Source organism: Prionailurus viverrinus, chromosome E2 (assembly GCF_022837055.1).
Source record: "Prionailurus viverrinus isolate Anna chromosome E2, UM_Priviv_1.0, whole genome shotgun sequence".
Lineage (NCBI taxonomy): Eukaryota > Metazoa > Chordata > Mammalia > Carnivora > Felidae > Prionailurus > Prionailurus viverrinus.
Window position 1 is genome coordinate 52022649 of NC_062575.1, and position 26342 is coordinate 52048990.

At 45.9% G+C, this 26342-nt stretch overlaps 2 protein-coding genes across 4 annotated transcripts in view; one reads left to right on the forward strand and one right to left on the reverse strand.

Annotated features, from left to right (window-relative positions):
• HIF3A (hypoxia inducible factor 3 subunit alpha) overlaps positions 1–26342 on the forward strand; it is an 86909-nt gene that overhangs the window by 5553 nt on the left and 55014 nt on the right. For both annotated transcript variants that reach the window (XM_047836133.1, XM_047836134.1), the window contains exon 4: positions 18376–18612. The gene's annotated coding sequence lies outside the window, so the exon portion shown is untranslated. The remainder of the gene's footprint in view (positions 1–18375; positions 18613–26342) is intronic.
• On the reverse strand, positions 16218–25385 carry LOC125153221 (insulin growth factor-like family member 3). Of its 2 annotated transcripts, XM_047836143.1 has the most exons (4): positions 25300–25385; positions 17453–17506; positions 17049–17316; positions 16218–16862 (listed from the first exon to the last, which is right to left on the reverse strand). In XM_047836143.1, exons 1-4 carry the CDS (start codon positions 25316–25318, stop codon positions 16829–16831), a joined length of 375 nt encoding a protein of 124 aa, XP_047692099.1. In that variant the 5' UTR covers positions 25319–25385; the 3' UTR covers positions 16218–16828. The 2 variants fall into 2 exon arrangements, with proteins under 2 accessions (XP_047692099.1, XP_047692100.1); XM_047836144.1 differs by lacking the exon at positions 17453–17506 and having other exon boundaries at positions 25300–25381.

Here is a 26342-nt window from a genome sequence, read left to right on the forward strand (position 1 = left end):
GTGAGGACAGAGACCCCCACAGCCTTCCCCTGCCTCAGGCTGGGCTCCCAGGTGGACCTGCGGCTGCCCCATCGGCCCCCCGCCCCCCCATCCCTCTCCTCTCCCACTGGCTCTCGTTTGTTGTCTAGACCCTCACCCGTGTCTGCCCACTTGGAGCCCTAGGTGAGTCCAGAAGGGACCAGGAAACTCGGGGTGGGGTGTGGCTCCCAGAGGGCCCAGGCTGGGACCCACCTGCCCTGCTGCTTGGGCCACACCAGCTCTGTCTCCTCCAGTGTCCACTAGGTGGGCACTCACCTAGTGTTGTGCCAGCCACACATGAGATGGGGGGACGAGTTCTGACTCCATGCAGCACTGTGTAAACTTCATCCACAGTCTGCTCCAAGCAATACTCCCCCAGGCTTAGGCTCCCAGAATTACTTCATGGTTAAGGTGAAGGTCACTCGCTGTCCCCTCCTCCAGGGGTGGGGTTTGTCACAGATGAGCATCCCTGCTTGACGTCTGTTTAGGGCAGAAATGGAGAAGGATTCTTGGGAGGTCAGGACCTGTGTCTCTTTTAAGTGGAGACCCACTCCTCAGTCTAGATTTGCCCCGGGTGGGGGGGGGGCAGCCTTGGTGGGATGCTGTGTAGATATTGGGGGAGGACAAGGCCACCAAATCCCTCTTGCTTCCCCATGACCAGTGTCATGGAGGCCACAATCGCTAGCTGATCTGCCCATACCTCCCTCTTAAAAGGGAGTGGGTGGTCTTCACCTCCTCCTCCTCCTCCTCAGATTCATTTCTCTGCCAGGTATGGGCTAGAGGTTAATACTATCATGGGTGTGCTGAGAAGGTATATAAAGGGAGATCTGGCTCCCATATTCTAGAATCCAGAATCTGTGAGACAGGGGCGATTGTGTGTGTGTGTGTGTGTGTTCACCCGCACGTGTTTTCAGCATGGGCACCCTGAATCCCTTGGATCCAACTGAGTAAAATTCCCATCCCAGTCTCGAGGTTCCAGGTGCCTATGTCGACTTCACAGATGATGTGGGACAGGGACACATCCCTTACCGTGAGAGGCTCTGGCAAGGGGTGAGCCCAAGTCACAGGTAGTGGGTCTGGACTGGACGAATGGGAGCAGAGTGCCCCTGGCGGGCATTGGGTGAGGCGCAGGGGCTGCTTTGAGCAGGGCCCAGGGAGGAGCAGCTCCGGTCAGAGAAACTGACAGGTGTCTGCGTCCTGATAGGAAATGTTAAGCCCATTCCTAAAAACAAGAGCTATAGGGCACCTGGCTGGCTTAGTCGATTGGGCGTCAGACTTCAGCCCAGGTTATGATCTCACACTTCCTGAGTTCAAGCCCCGCCCACATCAGCTCACTGCCGTCAGCGCAGAGAACTCTTCCCATCCTCTGTCCTCTCTCTCTCTCTCTCTCTCTCTCCTCTCTCAAAAATAAATACATAAACATTTCAATAAAAAAAATAATAAGTTACTCTCATTTATCATGGCTGGCCTTGAACTCATCTTATTGCCCTGCTACGGGTCCTCATTCAGCATTTCCTAGGACACGACTGGAATTACTACTATCCATCCCGTGTCTGGAAGCTGGAAATTTACAGGGGAAAAACAACAACAAATGTAAGATGAATTTCATTAAGAGAATATTAAGTTCCAACAAGGAAAGGGAAAAAGAAAGGACGGAGAAAAACAAAACCTAAAATAACCCGGAGCTTTCAGATCTGGCCCTAGATCGAGATTGGCCAGGAGCATCATTCAGGATCGAGGGAGCTCAGGTGTGAATCTAGGGTTCGGGAGGGGCAGAAACCCGAGGGGGAGATGCCGTCTGCGATCTTCATCCCCCTCATCTGCCTCACGTGGTCGGGAAGCTTGGGAAGCACAATCCCTCCCTGTGCTCAGAGAAGCTCTCTGCTGGTTTGGAATGGTGCATTGGTCCATGAGCATAAATAAACCAGAACAGATGTTTCAAAATCCGAGACCGAAAAAAGCCCGTGATGAGCCAGAAATTCGAGACCGCGCGCAAATAGACGGTAGCTGACGCTGGATTATGACCAGGACAAGTGTTCTGCAAAGACTCTTGAGAGAGAAATGTCATGCCACGGGGAAAAATTCATCAGAGCTTGTTTTTATCTAAATGCTGGAGCAAGTGGCAAGTAAAACAGGCCAGCTCAGCACCAGCAAGTGGCCTAATGAGTAAGTCTCTGCCCCAAAGATATAACTAGTCCAGTAACGTTTATAGACGGCGTAAAAAAAGAAAGATCTTGGGGCGCCTGGGTGGCGCAGTCGGTTAAGCATCCGACTTCAGCCAGGTCACGATCTCGCGGTCCGTGAGTTCGAGCCCCGCGTCGGGCTCTGGGCTGATGGCTCAGAGCCTGGAGCCTGTTTGCAATTCTGTGTCTCCCTCTCTCTCTGCCCCTCCCCCATTCATGCTCTGTCTCTCTCTGTCCCAAAAATAAATAAACGTTGAAAAAAAAAAAAAAAAGAAAGATCTTGCTGAATAAAAGTTGTTTTTCCAAACTGACATTATTTATTGATCGATTGATTGGTTTGAGAGAGAGAGGGTGCAAGTGAACGAGGGGCAGAGAGAGAGAGAAGGAGGGAGAGAGGGTAGTGGGGCTCACCTGGGGCCCGTGTTTTTACCCGATGCAGGCCTGGAACTCACCCGATGCAGGGCTCATGCTCAACCGACGACAGGGGACTCAGACTCACCAACTGTGAGATCATGACCTGAGCTGAAGTCAGATGCTTAACGACTGAGCCACCCAGGCATCCCAAACTGACTTTAATGAGCTAAACTAACTGAGGTGTAGGACATTGTATTGCTTTGCCTGGGTGAAAAAAAATAGAGAAAAAACAAAGGTAGGGGGGGAAATGGTCATAAATGCCATTACTCCTTAAAAAAATTACAAATAGCTCATAAAAATGAGAAGGAAGAAGGGAGCCTTACAGACAAACCAAGAAACAGAGGTATGTCACTTGCGAGGCTTAAAACGAGAAAAAGTTGATGTTGGATTTGGGGGGCGGGGGGAGGCCACACCTGGAGCGGATGCTGGAGGTGGGTGGTTGGATGCTTAATTGAATTTCTTACACTTTGGTTCATCTTGTTATTATGCTAATCTCACACATTCCTGCTGTGTCACAGAATTGTTTTGGACTCCACAAGTTGCTGTAAGCCTTCTGGAAGTTAGGATGGGAGGACGGGTCCTTACACATCTTGATTTTGGACTCCATGCAAAACCACTCTTCAGTTGTGTGAATTAGGAAACTTACAGTCAGGGGCGCCTGGCTGGCTCGGTCGGTGGGGCGTGCGACTCTTGATCTCGGGGTTGTGGGTTCGAGCCCCACATAGGGTGTAGAGATTACTTAAAAATAAAATCTTAAGGGGCTCCTGTGTGGCTCAGTCGGTTGAGCATTGGACTTCGGCTCAGGTCACGATCTTGCGGTGTGTGGGTTTGAGCCCCGCATCAGGCTCTGCACTGACAGCTCAGAGCCTGGAGCCTGCTTTGGATTTTGTGTCTCTCTGTCTCTCCTCCTCCCCTGCTTGTGCTCTGACTCTTTCTCTCTCTCTCTCTCTGAAAAATAAACATTAAAAAAAAATTTTTTTAATAAAATAAAATCTTAAAAAAAAAAGAAACTTACAGGCAGATTGTCTAGTGGTGGGCAGTCCTTGAAGCTGAGAATTGACCCCAATTTATCACGGTGCCTGATACTGATGGGTTACAGAACATCAGTGTGTTGATCATTAGATGTTCAAAAACAGAATACTGAAATATTGGGATAAATTAAAATAGTAAATATAACTGCAAAGTTTTCCAACTTTAAAGCTTGATATTGGGGTTTGAGATTATGGGTGCACGTCAGGAAAGAGGTATAGTTACTGTTCCATTTTCTATTGATAAAGAAAGGGAGAACTGTGTTTTATTACCTTTGTGAGGCATTTGTATATCGAAGCCCACGGAATAAAAGAACAGATAGTATGTTTCCAAATAATCATAGTGGAGAAAAAAGGTAAAAGACGTGTGCATTTGTGTGAGCATACGCGTGCACACACAGACCCACAGATATGGTCTATTCAAGAAAAGTAAGTACATTAAAAAAAAAAAAAAACAAGAAAAATCATACTATGTAGAAAAAAAGTTAAATGCCTTAAATAAGACCAGACACATTGGTTATCACAATATGTGAATAAAATAAATTCTGTGAAATATCTCTGGTTGTTTAAAAAAAGACAAAGCTGAATACATAGCTATAAATACAGATACATGGGGTAAATGTAATATAAAGCAAAGCAAGGAAGATCACATTCATATTTAATGAAGTATAACTCAAAGCTATAATTTTCTCTTTTAACACTTAAAAGATTTTTTTTTTAGTTTATTTATTTATTTTGAGAGAGACAGAGACAGTGTGAGCAGGGGAGGGGCAGAGAGAGAGGGAGAGAAAGAATCCCAAGCCAGCTCTGCACTGTCCCCGCAAGCTTGGGTTAAGGGGTTTTGGAATCTTACTCCCTGCCTCCCCCCTTTCTCAATCCACTCAAGTTCTAAACACTTGGGAAAAGGGAGAGAAAAATCTAATAAAACAATGGAAGGATCTAAACCACATTCAGAGGCAAGCCAGTGACTTAAGGAATCCCTTTCTCTGGGACCTATTTCCCTTCCCCTGAGTCATAGTCTCTGGTTTGGATTGTCGTCCGGATCTAGATTTTAAAAGCTAGTCAGCTCCCAGGAGAGGCATTCCTATTCTAAGGATATTTCTCCCCATGTTTCTATTCTGTTGTGTACTCATTTTTGTAATGCGTAAGCTTATAAAAATTTGGGAAAGGTAGGTCTCAGCACTCAAACCTTCCTGGAAGCTTTCCTCACATTGTGGTTTACTTGTGTATTTCTGTAGGATTTCTCTATTGCTTTTTTTTTTTTTTTAATGCTTATTTTTAATTGAGAGAGAGAACATGAGCAGGGGAGGTGCAGAGAGAGAGAGGGAGGGAGGATCGGAAGGAGGCTCGGCACTGACAGCAGAGAGCCCAATGCGGGACTCGAGCTCATAAACTGCGAAATCATGACCTGAGCCCAAGTCGGGTGCTCAACCAGTTGAGCCACCCGGATGCCCCAGATTTCTCTATTTCTTATAAAGGAAAGGAAGAACCAGACACTCAGAACCCGGGTGGGGTTGCTCCCAGACCGGCCAGCAGGGCTCTCCCTGGTCCTGCCTGGTGTTCTTTAAATCTCTCACCAGAAGGAGGCGCTGAGTCCCTGGGGAGAAGCAACATCCCTGCAGCCTCTTCTGGCTCTTCCCCGATTTACCAGCAGTGTGGGAGACGCCCTGTGAGCATCTGGGCCTCATTTTCATGAAGGAAAAAAACACTCTATTTAAAACATGAGCCCAGCGGGTCCCTATTTCTGGAGAAGAGAGTTTCTGTTTCTCCCAAATGCTGGTGGTGGTAACTGATCAAGAATCCACGTGAATCTGTGTCAACCTTTATAGAACATAGATTCCGATTTGTGGGCTGTGAAAACAATAGGAAAGTACCCGTGATACGGTCTTTCGCGGTTTCTCAGATTTGCTCAACAAAATGCCTCCTGGGTCAGTGTTACTTGGAGCTGAATGGAGGAGGTGGCAGGGACAGACCTCTGCTGGGGCCTGCAGGCAGGTAGGTGGTCACGCTGCACTTCTGTCCATCAGGTGTCCCTGGGACCACAGACCTGGGTCCTCAGCCTCCAGATCAGTGTAGTCAACCGACTGGCGGCCTCATTCGTATATTTATTTAAGTGAAGCAAGCCTCAATATATTGGTTCAAGTATGAATACTAGCAGAAACTTGGGCTTTGTATTTCATCAGATGGAAAATGTTTCCTTAAAAAAACAAAAACAAACATTTATGGTACTTAAGAATACAGAAATTCTATTTTTGCCATTACTGCCAAAGTAGTAAGATATTAAAGTAAGAAAGCTATGCACAATTACAAGTTTCTTGCTGAAACAGGACGTAGCAACCGTTTATGAATTCTTGGAATATGTCCAGGACCACTTTGTTGAAATAACACTGCAAGGATAGAATATATTGACCAAAAGAGAACCACCTTACCAAAAGGGATTTTAAAAATATATATTTTTTAATTGTTTACTTGTGAGAGAGAGAGACCGAGTGTGCATGGGGGAAGGGCAGAGAGAGGGGAGACACAGAATCCCAAGCAGGCTCCAGGCTCTGAGCTGTCAGGACAGAGACCAACACGGGGCTTGAACTCATGAACTGTGAGATCATGATCTGAGCCACCCAGGGGCCCCTATTGAAGGAGATTTTTAACCGATTTCTAGTGCAGAATGCAATCTTTCCCCCTGTAGCTCTACTTCCTTTATGGCTTCCTCCTTTAAAAATTCTGAAGACTGGCTTTTTAATGCTCAGTTCCAGGGCTGGCTCGTGGCTCAGTCAGTGAAGCGTCTGACTCTTGGTTTCAGCTGAGGTCGCGATCTCGCAGTTGGTAAGCCTGCTTGGGATTCTCTCCCCGTCTCTCTCTGCCCCTCCCCTGCTTGTGCGCTCTCCCTCTCTCAAAATAAGTAAATAAACTTAGAAAAGAAAAAAAAGACTCAGCTCCAGAATGTAACTACACTTGCCCCTTGAACAATGCAGGGGTGAGATGCCAACCCCCTGTGCAGTCAAAAATCATGTATAACTTTTATGTCCCCAAAACTTGACTACTAATAGCCTGTGGTTGACTGAGAAACCTTACTCATAACATAAACAGTTAACACATACGTTGTATGTTCATTGTATTATAGACTGTATTCTTACAATAAAATAAGCTAGAGACAGGAAAATGTCATTAAAAAAATCATGAAGAAGAGGCGCCTGGGTGGCTCAATGGGTTAAGCGTCCGACCTCAGCTCAGGTCATGATCTTGTGGTTTGTGAGTTCGAACCCCACGTTGGGCTCTGGGCTGACAGCTCAGAGCCTGGAGCCTGCCTCAGATTCTGTGTCTCCCTCTCTCTCTACCCCTCCTCTGCTTGTGCTCCCTCTCTCTCAAAAATAAATAAACATTAAAACAAATTTTTAAAGTAGAAAAAAAGAAAATCATGAAGAACAGAAAATACATTTATAATGTCTGTAAAAAAAATTTATAGTACTGTATAAATTTTATAGTACTATAAAAAAAACCCACATGTAGGTAGGCCCGTGCAGTTCAAATCCGTGTTGTTGAAGGGTCTACTGCAGATAGCTTTAAGTACACAAAATAGACATGTAGTGATAAGTTGTATTGGTAAAAATGAAGAACGGGGTTTTCTATATATGAGGTCATGGCATCCACAGAGACCATTTTACTTGTTCCTTTCTGGTTTGGATGCCCGTTATTTCTTTTTCTTGCCTAATTGCTCTGGCTAGGACTTCTGGTACTCTGTTGAAATGAAGTGGTAAGAGTGAGCATCCTTGTCATGATCTCGATCTTAGAAGCTTTCAACCTTTCACTATTGAATGGGATGTTATCCCTGGGATTGTAATTTACAGCCTTCATTATGTTGAGGTATATTCCCTCTATTCCTAATGTGTTGAGAGTTTTAAGTTTATTTATTCATTTTCAGAGAAGGGGGGTGGGGATGGGGCAAAGAAAGAGGGAGGGAGAGAATCCCAAGCAGGCTCTGCACTGTCAATGCAGAGCCCTATGCAGGGCTCGAACCCATGAACTGTGAGATCATGACCTGCGCCAAAATCAAGAGTTGGACACTTGGGGTGCATTGGGTGGCTCAGTCGGTTAAGCGTCAGACTTCGGCTCAGGTCATGATCTCGCGGTTCATGAGTTCAAGCCCCACATCGGGCCCTGTGCTGACGGCTCCGAGCCTGGAGCCTACTTTGGATTCTGTGTCTCCCTCTCTCTCTGGCCCTCTCCCACTTGCAATCTGTCTGTCTGTCTCTCTCAAAAAATGAATAAAACATAGGAAAAAAAAAGACATTTAACGAGCCGAGCCACCCAGGTGCCCAGAGGGTTGTTGTTTTTTTTTAAACCATGAAAGAGTGTTGAATTTTGTCAAATGCTTTTTCTGTTATCTGTTGAGATGATCATATAATTTTATCCCCCTCTGTTTTTTTGTTTGGTGATGGTCACACAGCAGCATGCATGTACCTAATGTCACTGAACTCTACGCTTTTAAACAGATAAGGTGGCAAATTTCATGTTATTTGTATTTTACCACCATAAAAAAATTGGGGGAAAAAACCCTTTATTTTAAAAATAGGCCTATCTTTAACTGAACAAAATTTAGACTATAACAGCAGTATGAGATTCATTCTTCAAATAGACAATGAATCAAATGATGGGGTTTTTTTTGGTGGGGGAGGAGGGTGATAGATGAGAATTTTTCCTACAAAATTATTTCACGTCTAGCTTTTATTTATTTTTTAATTTTTATTAAAAAAAATTTTTTAACGTTTATTCATATTTGAGAGACAGAGCATGGCGGGGAAGGGGCAGAGAGGGGGAGACACAGAATCTGAAACAGGCTCCAGGCTCTGAGCTGTCAGCACAGAGCCCGACGCGGGGCTCGAACTCACGGACTGTGAGATCATGACCTGAGCTGAAGTCGGATGCCCAACCGACTGAGCCACCCAGGCGCCCCTCACATCTAGCTTTTATAACCTAAGTCATAAACTTAATTTTTGGAAAATTATTCTAGGGTGCTGACGAGGTCCCCAGAGACCTCTCTTACTCCTTTGATCCCTGTATCATACTTTTTTGAAGGCTCATCATGCCATTATCCTTGTGGATGATAGTTTATTCAAAAGTTAACTAGTCAGGGTGCCTGGGCGGCTCATTCAGTTGAGTCTCTGACTTTGGCTCCAGTCATGATCTCAAGATTCATGAGTTCGAGCCCCACATTGGGCTCCATGCTGACAGCAAGGAGCCTGCTTGGAATTCTCTCTCTCTCCTTTCTCTCTCTCTTTGCCCCTTCCCACTCATACTGTCTCTCTCTCTCTCTCTCTCTCTCTCTCTCTCTCTCTCTCTCTCTCAAAATAAATAAATAAACTTAAAAAAAAAGTTAACTGGTCTGTCTCTGTCAGATCCCAGTTGGTCAAGGGGTTTGAGTGGGATTCCATCACTTCCCCCCCCCTCCCCCCCCCCACTTCGCTTTCAAAGACTTTTTGTAACCAAGCGTCTTTCGTAAGATCTGCAATTTCACCTTGCATCAGAGGGTCACAGAGAGGCTGGCCCATAAGGAAGTTTCTGTGGTGAGAGAGGATTACACACTAGTGCTGAACAGGGACATACGTGCTGGTGGGGACTACTGCACTAAGGGTCAGTTTAATATTCTTGTGACAACAGCTTTTATTTCCCCATGCAATCTGGTAATTGCAGGACTCAGATAATGAACCCTGATAATGAGGACTCCCGCAGCCAAGAACCTAGTGGTTTGGTAAATGTTTGCTGCTATTATAGCAAACAAACAAATTTTGTGATAACCTGCAAATACTACAGATTTCTCTATTACGTTAAGCTGTGACATGAGTCCTTGTCTTTTTTAATGTTTATTTCTTTTTGAGCAAGAGCTCGAGAGCAGGGATGGGGCAGAGGGAGAGGGAGGCACAGAATCCGAAGCAGGCTCCAGGCTCCGAGCTGTCAGCACAGAGCCCGATGCGGGGCTCGAACTCACGAACCGTGTGATCATGACCTGAGCCGAAGTCGGACGCTCAACCGACTGAGCCACCCAGGTGCCCCCTTTTTTCTTCAGTGCTACTTCTTTCTGAGTCCACTAGCACTTCCTCCTTGTTACCTCTGCCCCTGGATTCAAACAAGCCATGCACAACTGCCTCAATAATTGCCAAGGCTCCTTGAACCCATTCACACTGACAATACTCTACTCCTCACATCTTACGCACGCACGGCAGCCAGAATGGCCGCTTCACTCCACCTGAACACCTTTACTGGTGTCCCATTGCCTTTTGGAAATCAGGCAAACCCTTCATCATCCTAGAAGGCCCTGCCTAATCATGCCCCTCAGCAGTGTATTTGGCCTCCTCTTAGTTCTCCCGATGTCCAGTCTTCCTTTCTCATCTGAGGGCCTCCTCACTTGCTTCTTCCTCTGCCCAGAATGTTCTCTCACCTGTTCCTCAGAACGAAAAAGCCCTTGGTCCTCCAGATTCCCTCTCCTGCCCTACCTTGAGAGCCCCTCCCCCCCCCCATTGTCACTGCCTCCACTGTCTTCATTGTATGTATTTTCGCAGATGGCCTGTCGGTGTCTTTTGTCTTTCCGCCATGCTGTGAATCTGCTTGGTCTGGTTTACTTGGCATTACACACTGTTGACAGATCAACAAATGTGTCGAGTAAACGAACTGCCTGTATCTTCCCTACACAGAATTCTACCACAAATACATTTCCCATGAAAAAAAGAGGAAAGAGCCACAGAAAATTAAGACCACATTTCACAAATGTGTTCTAAGGGTGTCTCAGTCTCCGTCTCAGTCTCTTGGCTCCGGAAACCACACTGCATGGCATTTTGCAAGACGGAAACGGGTCTTTTCAGAATCATCCCTTTAAGTCCTCCGCGAGAGGACCTCCACATTGTCTTGATACCTGTGTCCCTGTTGAACCACCATTCCTACCAGAGGTTCTCTTAGAAATCTCTCTCTGCGTGTGTGTGTGTGTGTGTGTGTGTGTGTATGTGTGTGTGTGTGTAAGTATGTATATCTACCCTTTTTTGTCCTTCATTTTGTTAATGTGGTGTATCACATCTTTTACTCGTGTATGTTGAACCACCTTTGCAGTGCAAAAATAAATCCCATCTGGGGCGCCTTGCTGGCTCAGCTGAAAGACCACGCAACTCTTGATCTTGGGGTCATGGGTTCGAGTCCTGCGTGGGGTGTAGAGATTACTTAAATAAAACCTAAAAATAATCCTATTTGGTCATAGTGTGTGACCCTTTTTATGTGGTTTTTTTTTTAAGTTTATTTATTTATTTAGAGAGAGTGTGTGAGTGGGGAGGGGCAGAGAGAGAGAGAGAATCCCAAACAGGTCCTGTGCTGTCAGCACAGAGCCACATGTGTGGCTCAAACTCACGAACCGTGACCGTGAGTTCAAGCCCCGAGTCAGGCTCTGGGCTGATGGCTCAGAGCCTGGAGCCTGTTTCCGATTCTGTGTCTTCCTCTCTCTGCCCCTCCCCCGTTCATGCTCTGTCTCTCTCTGTCCCCCCAAAAATAAATAAACGTTGAAAAAAAAAAAAACTCACGAACCGTGAGACTGTGACATGACCCAAGATCAAGAGTCAGAGGCTCAGTTTCAGATTCTGTGTCTCCCTCTCTCTCCCCCTCCCCCACTCGCACTCTGTCTCCCTCTGTCTCAAAAATAAAATAAACATTAAAAAATTAAAAAAAAAAAAAAGAGTCAGAGGCTCAATTGACTGAACCACCCGGGTGCCCGCTTTTTATGTGTTGTTGAATTCAACTTGCTGATGTTTTGTTGAGGATTTTTGCATCTGTTTCATCAGGGATATTGATCTGTAATTTTCTGTTAGTGTCCTTGTCTGATTTTGGTATCAGGGTAACACTGGCCTTGTAAAATGAGTTCAGAAATAATTCCCTCTCCTTCAGATTTTTGGAAGAATTTGAGAGGGATGGGTGTTAATTCTTCTTTCAACGTTTGCTAGGATTCACCAGTGAAACCATCAGGTCATTATTGGTCTCTTCATCATTTCTCTTTCTTCACGATTAAGTCTTGGTAGGTTGTATGTTTCTAGGAATTTATTAATTTCTTTTAGGTTACTCAAATTGTTGGCATATACTTGTTCATAGTAGTCTTTTAAGAACCACAGTGTTTTCCTGGTGTCAGTTGCAATGCCTCTTCATTCATTTATACTTCTGCTTATTTGAGTCCTCTTTTTTTTTCTTGATAGTTCAGCTAAAGGTTTGTCTGTTGTGTCTGTCTGTTTTCCGAAAAACCAACTCTTAGTTTCATTGATTTTTTTTTTTTTGTATTGTCTTTCTAGTCTCCATTTCACTCATTTCTGTACTGATCTTTGTTATTTTCTTCCTTCTGCCAACTTCGAGCTTAGTTTGTTCATCTTCTTCTTGTTCCTTATGGTGTAAAGTTAGGTTGTTTACTTGAGATCCTACTTTCTTAATGTTGGCTTTTATCACATTCCCTCTTAGAACGGCTTTCGCTGCCATCCCATAGGTGTTGGTATATTGTGTCTCCATTTCTGTCTGTCTCAAGATATTTACATCCCCCCCCCACACTTTTCCTGAGATATAATTGACGTACATCACTGTAGAAGCTTAAGGTGTACAGCATAATGATTTGACTTACATAAATTGTCAAACAGCTACTGCACTGAGTTTAGTTAACATGAGTGAAAGCGGGGCACTTGGGTGGCTCAGTCGGTTAAGGATCTGACTCTTGATTTCAGCTCAGGTCAGGATCTCACGGTTCCTGATTTCGAGCCTGGAGTCGGACTCTGTGCCGACAGCACAGAGCCTGCTTGGGATTCTCTCTCTCCCTCTGTCTCTGCCCCTCGCCCACTTGTACTCTGTCTCTAAAAATAAATAAATAAAACTTAACAACAACAACAACAAAAAAGAAATACTCTTTTCAGCATTTCTTGAAGGCAGATCTACTGGTGATCAACTCCCTCAGCTTTTGTTTGTCTAGGAAAAAGTCTTTATCTCACTCTTTTCTGAGGGACACCTGTGATGGGTAAAGTACTCTTGCTTGGCAGATTGTTTTCCCCCCAGAACGTAGAATATGTCGTCTCATTCTCCACCATAGACTTAGGCAATTTCCCTTATTTGTGAGGAGTTTTTTTCCCTTGCTGCTTTTAAAATTCTCTTGATCTTTGATTTTAGGCAGTTTTATTATAATGTATCTTGGAGAACATTTCTTTGGGTTGAAATTTGGGGGGTGGGTTAGGAGCTTCATGAACTTGGATGCTTGAATCTCTCCCCAGATTTGGGAAATTCTCAGCCATTATTTTGTTAAATAAGCTTTTTGCTCTTTTCTCCCTCTCTGTTACTCCAATGATGCATTTTTTGTTTTGTTTTGTTTTGATGGCATCCCGTTGATCACAGGTTAGGCTTTTAAGGTTTTTTTTTTTTCTAATTTTTAATTTTATTTTAAATCAATCTCTACCCCCAATGTGGGGCTTGAACTCATGACCCCAAGATGAAGAGTTGCATGCTCCTCAAACTAAGCCAGCCAGGTGCCCCTCACAGTTTAGTTTTTAAAACTCTTTTTGGGGGGCGTCTGGGTGGCTCAGTCAGTTAAGTGTCTGACTCTTGGTTTCAGCTCAGGTCACGATCTCACAGTTCATGGGTTTGAGCCCACGTCGGGCTCTGTGCTGACGGTGTGGAGCCTGCTTGGGATTCTCTCTCTCCCCTCTCTCTGCCCAACACCCACGTGTGCTTTCTCTCTCTCAAATAAATAAACCTAAAAAAAACTTTTTAACTCTTTTTCTTTCTTTTTTCTTCTTTCTCCTCTGATTAGATAATTTTGACTGACTTGTCTACCACTTTACAGAGTCTTTCCTCTGCTTGATCATGTCTGCCACTGATGCTCTCTATTTCATTTTTTTTCACTTCATTCATTCACTTCTTCAGCTCTGGAATTTCTGTTTGGCTCTTATGATTCCTATTTCTCTGTCAGACTTTTCACTTTGATAGTGTATTGTTTCCCTGAGTTCATTGAATTGTCTTTCTGTGTTTTCTTGTAGCTCATGGAGCTTCTTCAAAACAACCATTTCGGGGCACCTGGTTGGCTCAGTCAGTTGGGTGTCTGACTTCGGCTCAGGTCATGATCTCACAGTTTGTGAGTTCGAGCCCCGCGTCGGGCTCTGGGCTGATGGCTCAGAGCCTGGAGCCTGCTTTGGATTCTGTGCCTCCCTGTCTCTGCCCCTTCCCCGCTCATGCTCTGTCTCTGTCTCTGAAAGATGAATAAATGTTAAAAAAATTAAAAAAAAAAAAAGCCCAACCATTTCGAATTCTTTGTGAGGTAAATAGCAGGTTTCCATTTCTTTGTGGTCAGTTACTAGTTACTAGAAAGTCATTGTGTTCCACTTGCAGTGTCCTGTTTCCTTGACTTTCTGTGTCTCTTGAATCCTGGCATTGCTGTCTTTGCATTGGAAGAAGCAGTCACCTCTTCCAGTCTTACTGACTGGCTTTGGGAAATACCTTCCATCGATCCTGTTAGGGATTCTGAGGCTTTCTTAGACCTTTTCTTTTTTATGTTTTTAAAATGTTATTTTAAGTTCCTTTATTTTTGAGAGAGAGACAGAGCGCAAGTGGAGGAGGGGCAGAGAGAGAGGGAGACACAGAATCCGAAGCAGGCTCCAGGCTCTGAGCTGTCGGCACAGAGCCCGACGCAGGGCTTGAACCCACGAGCCGTGAGATCATGACCTGAGCCGAAGTCAGATGCTTAACCAACTGAGCCACCCAGGTGCCCCTAGACCTTTTCTATGGATACTCCTGCTCCACACTACTTGTTCCTGCTTTGGGTGAAATTCTTTTTTTTTTTTTTTTCAATGTTTATTTATTTTTGAGAGAGCGAGCAAGTGAGGGTAGGGGCAGAGAGAGAGAGAGAAAGGGAGACACAGAATCCAAAGCAGGCTCCAGGCTCCAGGCTCCAGGCTCCGAGCTGTCAGCAAGGAGCCTGAGCGGGGCTCAGACTTGGCGAGCCGTGAGATCATGACCTGAGCCAAAGCCGGACGCTTAACCGACTGAGCCACCCAGGCGCCCCTGGGTGGAATTCTTAAAATTGGGTGCCTTCTCTTGATACTGCAAAGGCAAGCCAGGTGCTGACAGCCTCCCATTTGTTTTCCCTGGGCAGTGCTGAATGCCCGAGTTTGTGTGCCTTCTAGCCGTCCTGCAGAGCTGGATCAGTGTCCTACGTGTGCTCTCTAGCTGTATGCAAAACCAGTGTGAACTGGCTGCCCCCCTGGGGCATGCACTAGGATGAGTGTGTGGGGGGTGGGTAGAGATGCACACGGGATTGGAGGTGCCTGTGGGCCACTTGGAGGGATCTACAGGTGAGGCATCCCTAGTCGCTCATGGATGGGCTTCCTGGTGGCGTGTGCAAAGTAATTCGTAGGATCTGTAGCACCTTTATGCCCTCAAGACCCTAGCTTCTCTTCTCCCAGCCTCTCCCCGTTCCCCAGTCATGTAGCACACCTCTGATTTCTGGATGGGGTAAGGAAGAGGTTAATCTCTTTGGCATCATTCCACACAGCTGGGGAAGCCACGTGCTTACCCACAGGCTCTCACCTTCCCCATGGGAGAAACCACAGGCTGAGAAGGTCTCTCCAGGCGCTCAACTGTGCTGCCTTGGGGAGGTGTAATGAGAATTGGGTGAAATGGTTTCTCTTACCCTTTCCAGTGTGGCCAATCTTAGCTTTCCTTTCCCCTTCCTTCCTTCCTTCCTTCCTTCCTTCCTTCCTTCTTCCCTCCCTTTCTTTCTTTCTTTCTTTCTTTCTTTCCTTCTTTCTTTCCCCTCCAGTGGTGTGCTGGAACTTCCGTGTTGGACCCCAGATTTCCACAAAGGCAGCCTTGTTTGTGGGTGTTACGACTTTGTTAAATTAACAGTTGTTAAGCGGAGCATGGAGGGCCAACTAGCTGGTAAGCCAAGGTTCAATTAAAGATCACAAGAGAAATTGAAATAAATAATTTGTTACAGGTTCTAGAAGAAGTACCTGGCAAGACGCAAGGGGCCACATGAGGTGGTCAAGGCAGGGTGCAGGCAGAGAGAGAGAGAGAGAGAGAGAGGCAGGACTCTGGGCACATGCCTTTATTTAGGTCTATGAGTGGAATGTTTTGGGGTCCCTGGGCTAAGGCCAGATTGGTCCATTTAAACCATAAAGGGCAGTGTTTCGGTAAGGTCCGCAGGGATCTTATCTAAGGGGCACCCAGGGGAAGGCCCTGGGGGGTAAGGGAGACTGTTGACCTTAAGGGCTGTTAGGGAAATCAGGAACTTAGATTTGCTTCTGACTCAGCGGGCTTTTATGTGGGGTATGCACTTGCACGGGGGAATGGGGGAGGGTGCCAGTTTAAGGTTCCCTGAAGCCTGCTTGGCCAAATAAAAAGGATTTTGAGGCACCAGCACCGTGGAGTGGCTGAGCTAAACTCTCGAATGGTAGGTGATCGTCAAAATCAATGCTCTTTGAGGGGAAGATGGTAGAAAACTTCCATTTCACCATTTTGATGACACTTCTGTTACTCCTTCAGGTAACTTAGGGCAATCAGAAATCCTCTTTCCCAAGGGCTGGACACAGAACACTGTAGTAATCTCTCTTGGGTGTTATCTCTAAGGGTGAAGCCTATGAGCCTTACTAGATCCTTCCACTCTGCTCTTGCAAGAATGAAGACTCTTTCCCACATGCCATTAGCAACTTGAACCATAATGAACTCAGCAGCTAGGAGTTGCCCAATAGGCCTACTGGCACCTGTCATATCTCTTAAGTTAGGAGGCCATACAGAAGTACAAGCAAGTCTGATACATGCTGGAAAATCTTCTCCAGAGAAGTTACGAGTCTGAAGAGCACATTGTTTTTGCAGCAGAATCCCATGGATATTTAATAGCAAAAGGGGTTTCCTAGAGCCACCAAAGAATCACGGGTGCCTATGGTACACGGCACCTCCGTGAGGTGATTGATTAGCACGTATCAGCAAGGGTGGTGAATCAGGACAGAGGGACCGAAGGACAAGGGAGCAGTGACAGAGATAATGGGCAGACGTTAAAATGGAGCACACTGGGAAAACCAAGTGGCAGTCAGCTAAGGTCTCTCCAAGGTGGAAATCCCAGGCTCTTCATTGCCCAGATGCTGATGCCTGCCCCAGCCTTCCTTTCCAAGCTGCCTTAGTGGAAATTTATTTTCTTCAATATCTTTCCAAATGAGAAAACGTCTTTCTGCTGCAAAGAAGGAGGAACCAATAAATTATGAAGCACAGACAAGGGGATGAATGATAAGATTTGCGTCCCTGCTGGAGATTAAGTGAGCAGGGTGTCCTCAAAAGGAATGGCCTAGACACCCACACTCCCTTCCTCCTTTCTCCTCATCCCTACCCTCTTTTCCTCAGCCAGGGGCAAGGTCCTTACCTGGCACAGTCCCCGGAGATGGGGGAGGAATAGCATCGAGACTTCACGCCCAGAACCTTCAACTTTACAACATACTTCTTGGGGTCAAAGGACTCAGGACAGCAGAGCTCAAAGCAGGGCCAGAAGGTGCAATTAGGGCCACAGAGGTTGGTCCGATTCAGGGGCAGGATGGTGTCATCATTACAGCACTGCTCCAAGGGGTTGTAGATCTTGTCCCCACACCTGGGCGCCTGCTGACATAGCCACAGCCCTGGGCCCATGGGGGCATCTGGGCAGAGATTGCTGGTGTGAGCCCAAGGAGGTCCCGGCACTAACTTCCCCAGTCAGGAGCCCTCTGTGAACCGTGACCCCACTTCCCAAGGGGAGCCTCGTCCCTCTTCATTCTTCCCCATCCTGGTACTCACCTGTGACAGCCTTTGAGTGCTGGAGGAGAAGAAAGACTAATACACACACAGGAGCTGGAGGAGAGGGAAAGGAGGTTGAGGATGGGGCTGGAATGCGGCCACTGGGTTGACTGGCCTCAGGGAGGGCAGGCCAGTATGGGGAAGGCTTGGCTCCAGATTTGCTCTACAGGCTTGGGTTTGGGGCCACCTCTGCCTAAGGGCTAGTTTCTGATGCATGTAAGAGTCTAGACAGCTGGGTCCGAGCAGCCCGGACCCTTTAAAGGGGAGTGAATGCAGGAAAAACTTGGGATGCCATAGCTTAGGATTCTAAGAATGCAGTGGAGTTTCCCAGGTGGGAGAGGGGGTGGGGCAGGTGTTAAAGATATCCAGAGGATGGAAAGGAAGAGGAAGGAAGCTGGGGTAAGATTGACAAGGAGAGAATTTGGGTGCAGGGCTGCTTTGGGGATACGGCTGGGCTTGAAAGGGTCTTGGACTTGGAGCTCCCCTTACCTGTATTGCGCCTTCTGCCCCCCCCCCCCCCCCCCCCGACTAGGGATGGAGTTGGAGAGATTCAGGAAATGGGAAAGAACGGAGGCAACCCGAAGGGTGTTTATAAATGCAATCACGTGACCGGGTTAGTGCCCAAGTTCACGCATTCCACAGCTGTCCTTGCTTTGAAAGCACACAGAGGCAGGTAACCATGAGATCATACGGATAAAACAGGAGGCAAAGGTCTGGGTCCATCTTCTATGACTTGCAGATGGAAAGTGTCCTCTTCCTCCATAACCTGAGCCCCCACCACCTGGGCTACCGCATATCAGATAGTGAGTGCGGTTTCCTCCGTGTGGTGGCCCCAGCATTAGTGAGGATGCAGAGAGGATGGCTTCTCCATTTGTTTTAAGTTTCCTCCCCTACAAAACACCTGCCATTTCTGTGTCTCCCAGGTACCTTATCCTTAGAGCTTTCAAGCAACTCTGTCCCAAACCACTTTATTTACTGTCTGGAGAGCTATTTGGGACCCTGCTCACGGTCATCACGTGATCTAGCAGAAGGGCGCAGTCTCCATGAACTCGAGGCAGGGAACCAGAGGAGAGTGACAGTTTGCGGATTTCTCCCCCCATGGATCGTTGTGAGGATCCGAAGAGCATATGGCTCAAGGGCAGATCATAATAATGTTAACGGTAAGTAACGGATGGCATGTGAGGTGGCACTTGAGCGTGCAGCCCAGGTAGAGGGAAGCTTAGGGTAAACTGAGGTCTTTGGATCTGGACACTCCCGATGGGCCCCACCTGTCACCTTGTTTGTCTAATGTGCTTTTTAAAAAAATGTTTACTTATTTATTTTCAGAGGGGGCAGAGGGGCAGAGAGAGAGGGAGAGAGAGAATCCCAGGTAGTCTCTGTGCTGTCAGTGCAGAGTCCCATGCAGGGCTCGAACTCATGAACTGTGAGATCATGACCTGAGCCTAAGCCAGGGGTCGGACACTTAACCATCTGAGCCACCGAGGTGGCCCTAAGGTACTTCTGAGATGACCCAGTACTAGAGGGGAAACTACTGGCCAAAATCAGTTTAGGGAGTAAAGCAAAACTGGGGAGGTGGGACCTTTACTAGATGTGGTCTGCTTATAAAAATTCAGGGAAAGATCTGAAACCCCTTTATGATAATAGTCATTTCTGAGATGCATCTATTGAATTGGTAAAGTAATACCAGTGGCTTTTTGTCATGTCCTTCGTCCCTTTAAATTTCATTTTAAAAATTGGGGCGCCTGGGGCACCTGGGTGACTCAGTCGGTTGGGAGTCTGACTTCAGCTCAGGTCACAATCTCGCAGTTTGTGAGTTTGAGCCCCACATCGGGCTCTGTGATGACGGCTCAGAACCTGGAGCCTGCTTCAGCTTCTGTGTCTCCCTTTTCTCTGCTCCTCCCCTGTTCACGCTCTGTCTCTTTGTCTCTATTGAGAGAGTAAATAAACTTAAAAAATTTTTAAACAAATTTCACTTAAAAAATTTAAAATCCCCAATACTTTTTTCCCTTGGGATTTTTCTGCCTTCTGGGCTTTTTTTTTTTTTTTTAATGTTTAAAAATATTGGCATGATAGTTCAGTTCTTTACCAGTGACCTAGGTGCAATACAGTTATTGTCACTGGAACTTAGCGAGTATTAGTCATGCACGTGTGGGGAAATATGTTTGGGTATGTATGCTCTTGTGAAATCAGAGCTATAAGAGTAGGTGGTTAGAGTGCTGATGTGTTGCTCTCTATGGTAAGAACTAATTCTGTTGCATCACACACGCGGTTACCAATCACTTTTCTTCCCTTTTACAGTGCAAATAAAGGTTTTGAGTTCTAAACAAACAAACAAAAAAGATACCTAATCCAGCAATAGCTGGAGACTTCAACACCCCATTTTCAATAATAGAACAAAACAGCAGATAGATGGTCATCAAGAGTATAGAATGCTTGGGGGTACCTGGGTGGGTCAGTCTGTTGAGTGTCCGACTCTTGATTTCAGCTCAGGTCATGATCCCAGGGTCATGGGATGGAGCCCTGCATGGGCCTCTGAGCTGAACATGGAGCCTGCTTGAGATTTTGTCGTGCTCTCTCTCCCTCTCTCTCTCTCTCTTTCTCCCTCTGCCCCTCTCCCCAACTCCTGCTCTCTTTCTCTTAAAAAAAAAAAGAATATAGGATACTTGTAAAAGCACTAGAAGCCAATTAAACCTAACAAACATCTGTAGAACACTTCAAAATAGCAAAGTACACATTCTTTCAAGTACGCGTGTAACATTCTATAAGCTCTACCATATTCTAAGCCATAGGAAAAGCCTCAATAATATAAAAGGATTGAAACCATACCAAGTATGTTCTCTGACCACAGTGGAATTCAAGGAGCAGTAAATAACAGAAGGAAATTTGGGAGCCTCACAAATATGCAGCAATATAAGAGCCAGTTCCTAGTAAAATAACCAGTGGGTCAAGGAAATCTAAAGTCACAAAGGAAATTCAAAAATGGTTTGAGACAAATGAAAACGAAAACACCATGTATAAAAACATATGGCATACAGCTTACAGCAGTGATGGCAGAGAACTTATAGACGTAACGCCTATTTGATAAGAGAAGAAAGATCTCAAAGCAATAATTCAGTCTTCTGACTGGAAAAATAAGAGCAAACAAACCCAGGGGAGCAGAACCAAGGAAACAGTGATGATACCAAGGAAAGTAAATGAAATGGAGAATAGAAAAAACAACACGGAAAATCAATAAAATTAAAAGTGTGTTCTTTGAAAAGATTAACAGAGTCGACAAAACTGTAGCTAAAATGACCAAGAAAAAAACCATCCTTAAATTAATGCCAATCATTCATAAACTTTGAAAAAGAATGTTGGGTTGTTTTTTTGTTTTTTTGAGACAGAGAGAGCATGAGCAGGGGAGGGGCAGAGAGAGAGGGAGACACAGAATTCGAAGCAGGCTCCAGGCTCTGAGCTGTCAGTACCGAGCCCGACGTGGGGCTCAAACTCACGAGCCATGAGATCATGACCTGAGCTGAAGTCAGACACTTAACCGACTGAGCCATTCAGGTGCCCCATAAATTTCAAAAAATAAAACAACAGAACTTCCCAACTCAGTTTATGAGGCTAATATTACCCTACTATCAAAACCAAAGACAGGGGCGCCTGGGTGGCGCAGTCGGTTAAGCGTCTGACTTCAGCCAGGTCACGATCTCGCGGTCCGTGAGTTCGAGCCCCGCGTCGGGCTCTGGGCTGATGGCTCGGAGCCTGGAGCCTGTTTCCGATTCTGTGTCTCCCTCTCTCTCTGCCCCTCCCCCGTTCATGCTCTGTCTCTCTCTGTCCCAAAAATAAATAAAAAACGTTGAAAAAAAATTAAAAAAAAAAACAAAAACAAAAAAACCAAAGACATCACAAGAAAAGAAACCTATAGACCAACATCTCTTATGAATATAAATTAAGAAATTCTCAAGAAAAAATACTAACAAACAAAATCCAACAGCTTATATAAAGGATTCTACACCATGACCAAGTGGGATTTATCCCAGGAATGCAAGGTTGGTTCAACATATGACAATCATTCAATGTAATAAACCTTATTAATAGAATATGGGCAGAGGGAAACATGATTATCTCAAATGATACAGAAAAGGCATTTGACAAAATTTATACTCTTTTGTGATTAAAATAGTAACAACAACAAAGAACAAATTGGGAATCCAGAGATTTTCCTCAACCTGATCTACAAGAAAGCCCACAGCTTCCTGTACCTAATGGCAAAAGACTGCATGCACCTCTTCCCAACGTCTGGAACAGGACAAGTACATTCACCCTCACCACTCGATTTAGCATTGCAGTAGAAGTTCAAGCCAGAGAAATTCGGCAAGAGAGAGAAAAAACATTCAAATTGGAAAAGAAGATGTAGAACGATTTCTGTTTTCAAGTACCATGATCATCTAGTACATTAACAATGCTTAAGGAAGCAACTAAGGCCACTACAGAACTAACAGATGAATTAAGCAAGGTTGCAAGATGCAAGGCCAACATATAAAAGCCCATTGTACACACTAGCAAAGAGCCATCTGAAATTGAAATTAAGAAAATAATTCTACTTACGGGGGCGCCTGGCTGGCTCAATCGGTTAAGCATCCGACTTCAGCCCAGGTCATGATCTCATGGTCCATGAGTTTGAGCCCAGTGTCGGGCTCTGTGCTGACAACTCGGAGCCTGGAGCCTGCTTCGGATTCTGTCTCCCCCTCTCTCTCTGCCCCTCCCCTGCTCACACTCTGTCTCTCTCTCAAAAATAAATAAACATTAAAAATTAAAAAAAAATTCTACTTACAATAGTACCAACAATAATAAAATGCTTGTTAATAAATTTAACAAGGGGAGCGCAGAACGGGCACACTGAAAACAATACAGCTGTTGAAAGAATTTCAAGAACGTGTAAATAAATCGAGCTCCATAAATGTACATGAGTTGAAAAATGTAATACTGGTAACACGCCAGTGCTCCCAAATTGACCTATAAGTTCAACGCCATTCCTGTCAAAATGCTAGCTGGTTTCTTTGCAGAAATGAGCAAGCTGATCCTAAGATTCATACTGAAATGCAAGGGACCCAGAGCAGCCAAAGCAAAGAACAAAGTTGTTGAACTGATGCGCCATCATTTCAAAGCTTACTCCAAAGCTATACTAGTTAATTCCGTGTGGTATTGACCTAAGGGACTCACATGTAGATCAATGGGCCGAATCGACAGTCGAGAAATAAACCAGTGTAATTACGGTCAATTAAATTTCAACAAAAGTGCTATGGCAATGAACCAGGGAAACGAATAATCTTTTCAACAAATGGTGCTGGGAAAACTGGGTGTCTGTGTGCAAAAGAGAAGAAGGATGTGGAGAAGAAGAGAAAGAAGGATCTCTCCCATACCATACACAAAGATTAACTTCACATTGATCATAGGCTTAAATATAAGAAGAGCTAACACCATAAAATCATTAGCAGAAAACAGTGGAGTAAATCTTAATGACCTTGGGTTTAGGCCATGTTTTCTTGGCTATGACATCAAAAGCACAAGAGACCAAGAAAAAAAAATAGAATTTATCAAAATGAAAACCTGTGTGCTGCACACAAAAATATCAAGGAAGTGAAAAGACAATCACGTAATGGGAGGAAGTATTTGTAAATCACATATATGATAAGAGGTAAGTATCCAGAATTTGTTGAAAAACTCCTACAGCTCAATAATAAAAGACACCCCAGTTTAAAAGTGGAAAAAGTATCCACTTTTCCAAAAGGACGTACAGACAGCCAGTCAGCACATGAAGAGATGCTCATCACTGTTCATTAAGGGAATGCAAATTAAAACTATAGGCTATCTCTTCACATCCACGAGGGTGGCTGTAATAAAAAGAAAAGTGGAAAATCACAAGGATAGGGAAGGAGGTGGAGAAATCTGAACCCTCGTACATTGCTGATAGGAATATAAAATGGTTTAGCAACCGTGGAAAACAGTTTGACAGCTCCTCAAAGAGCTAAACATAGAATTACCATTTGACCCAGAAATTCTACTCCTAGGTATATACCCTGAAGACGTGAGAACAGGTACTCAAATACACATATACACATGTTCATAACAGTACTATTCCCAGTGTCCAAAAGATGGGAACAGCCCAAATGCCCATTAAATGATGCATGGATAAACAAATTGTGGTATATAGACAGGGTGGAATATTATTCAGCTATAAAAAGGAATGAAGTAGGGGCACCTGGATGGCTCAGTTGGTTAAACATGATTCTTGATCTCTGCCCAGGTTATGATCTCATGGTTCATGAGTTCAAGCCCCGCGTCAGGCTCCGAGTGCTAAGTGCACTGCTTGGGATTCTGTCTCTCTCCCTCACTCTCTGCCCCTCCCCAACCCCCCCCCCCCTTCAAAATAAATACACTTTTTAAAAAAGGAATTAGTACTGGTAAATTCTACAGTGTCAATAAGCCTCAAAAATATTATGCAAAGGGGAAGATGAAAGTAACATAAAAAGTCATGTATGGTATGATTGATTCCCTTTAATTTTTATGTTTATTTATTTTTTGAGACACAGATCAAGCTGGGGAGGGGCAGAGAGAGAGGGGGGGAGAGGGAAACCCCAAGCAGGCTCTGCACTGTCTATGCAGAGTCCGATGTGGGGCTCAAACCCACAAACCATGAGATCACGACCTGAGCTGAAACCAAGAGTCGGATGCTCAACCAACTGAACCACCCAGGCACCCCTGATTGATTCCATTTAAACGAAATATCTAAACTAGTAGGAAAATCCATGGAGACAGAACGCACATTGGTGGTTGTCAGGGGTGGGGATGAGAGCGAATGAGCAGCTAAATGGGTGTGGGGTGGGCTCTCGCTGGATTCCTAGGGTGGCTTGGATAAAAAGCAATTCTGGAAGGTGGTTGGGCTACTCTTCATTCAACTTGAGCGAGAGGAGAAGAGAGGGGAAGGAGAAGGGGGGAGGGGCAGGAAGTACACAGAAGGAGTTGCTGGAGACTCGTAGTTACCCAAAAGGAAGTGTTATGAACACAGCAGGCATTGCTCATCTGAATGGACCATAGATGACAAAACTCCATCCACTTCTCCTTCCTCCCTGAGCCTGAATGTGAATAGACCCCTCACATGGGCACAGATCCTGGTGCAGTCGAGCCTCATGCCTGGGACCTTCAACCTCCCAGCAGCCTGTTCTGAGAGCTCAAGGACTTGGGAAAACAGTGCTGGAAGCAAAGTCAGCAGGTTCACCTGGAACCCCCGAGTCAGGCCCCCTCACCACAGCACTGCTCCATGGGGTAACAGGGGTCTCTACACCTGAGCACCAGCTGTGCCATCCACAGTCCAGGATCTGGGGGACTCAGAGCTGGATTGGATTCCGAGGATTAGTCTGGGACCTCTGGAGCCCCTACCTCCATCCATAGTATCATCCCTTCTTCCCTTCTCGCTACACCTGCTCTCACCTGCGAGTCCCTCTGAGCCTGCGCTCAGGAGTTCAGAAATCCAGACAGCAGCTGAGAAGCAGAAGGGGAACGCAAATAATGCGAGAGAAGAGCCTTCTGGTCGCCACCAGGGTGCACAACGTGACGTCACTGACCTCCTTTCGCTGTTGGGAACAGCTCAGGGTGGATGTTGACTCAGGGTGGCAGGGAGGGCCAGGGGAAGAGCTGAGTCTAATATTTTTGCAGGTTAGGACCGATGAAGTCAGAGATAACCTGGGGGTGATTACCAAGTAGGAAGCCAAGCATGGGTGGGCAGGAGAGCATTAGGTCTGAGGTTCAGAGGTGCATTAGGGGTGTGATGTCACAGAAGCTTGGGGCTGGAGTGCCCTTACCAAGGGTCCTGGGCACCATGGTTCTCGATGCAGCTCCAGGGCAGTCGATGGCAGGGCAGCAGAAGAGCTGGGTCTGGGGCCTTATACAGAGACTTTGATAGACACCGTTACCCACACCTGGGGAACCTACTCATCTCACATTGCAACACAGGAGGCAGTGCTGCTAAAAGGGGAGGGGCATGAGGACTCCAGGTGAGTGGAGCCTACCTTCAGCCTCCCCAGGAAACACCTGCGACTAAGGATGGAGGAGCTGAATCCATTTGTTATTTTTCCATTTTTTTAAAGTTTATTTATTCAGAGGCAGAGAGAAAGACAGAGGGAGAGAGAGAACAAGCGGGGGAGGGACAGAAACAGGAGGAGGAGGAGGAGGAGGAGGAGGAGGAGGAGGAGGAGGAGAGAGACTGACTCCCAAGCAGGCTCCTTGCTGCCAGCGCAGAGCCTGGTGCCGGGGCTCGAACCCACGAACTACAAGATCATGACCTGAATCCAAGTCAAGAATTTAATGTTTAAAGCACCCATTGTGACAAACTCGTTGGTCTTACAACCTGGGCAAGTGTCATGATCCACAGTTTGGAGAACACTTCTCTACCTTGCGGCTCGCTGAGGAGAGGAGAGGCCTGAAGAGCGGGGGAGAATGTACTAGGAGGACAGCGTGCCATCCCCCATCCCTTGGAGGGAGCAGACATTTAGGACTCTGGTTACTCCACAGTGTCTGCTTCAGAAGCCTCCTCCTTGGCCTCCTGCCTCCGGTCTCAACCCTCTGACCACCCCCCTCACAGGAGACAAATGCTGGGATCTTCCACAGACTCAAATCTCACCACTTCCATTTCTGCATAGGACCCCATGAGGTTAAGTCCAGAATCCTCTCAGAGGCCCACGGGGTGACTGGCCCCACCCTCTGCCCTCCCAGGGCTGAGCCTCCTGGAAACAGTCAGTTCTCGCTCATTCTTAGACTCATAGCTCTGATGTCCCTTCCTCCAGGAAGCCATCGTGATCCCCTTGACCCTCTGTTCCAGCCCTACTCACTGTGAGTCACTATTATT

Excerpts from the sequence above, each read along its gene's own strand:
- LOC125153221 (XM_047836143.1), bottom strand. Across the intron at positions 17,317-17,452 it reads GCACTCAAAGGCTGTCACAG|ATGCCCCCATGGGCCCAGGG; the intron begins GTGAGTACCAGG and ends ATCTCTGCCCAG. Across the intron at positions 16,863-17,048 it reads ATCTCCGGGGACTGTGCCAG|CAGAAAGACGTTTTCTCATT; the intron begins GTAAGGACCTTG and ends CCTTCTTTGCAG.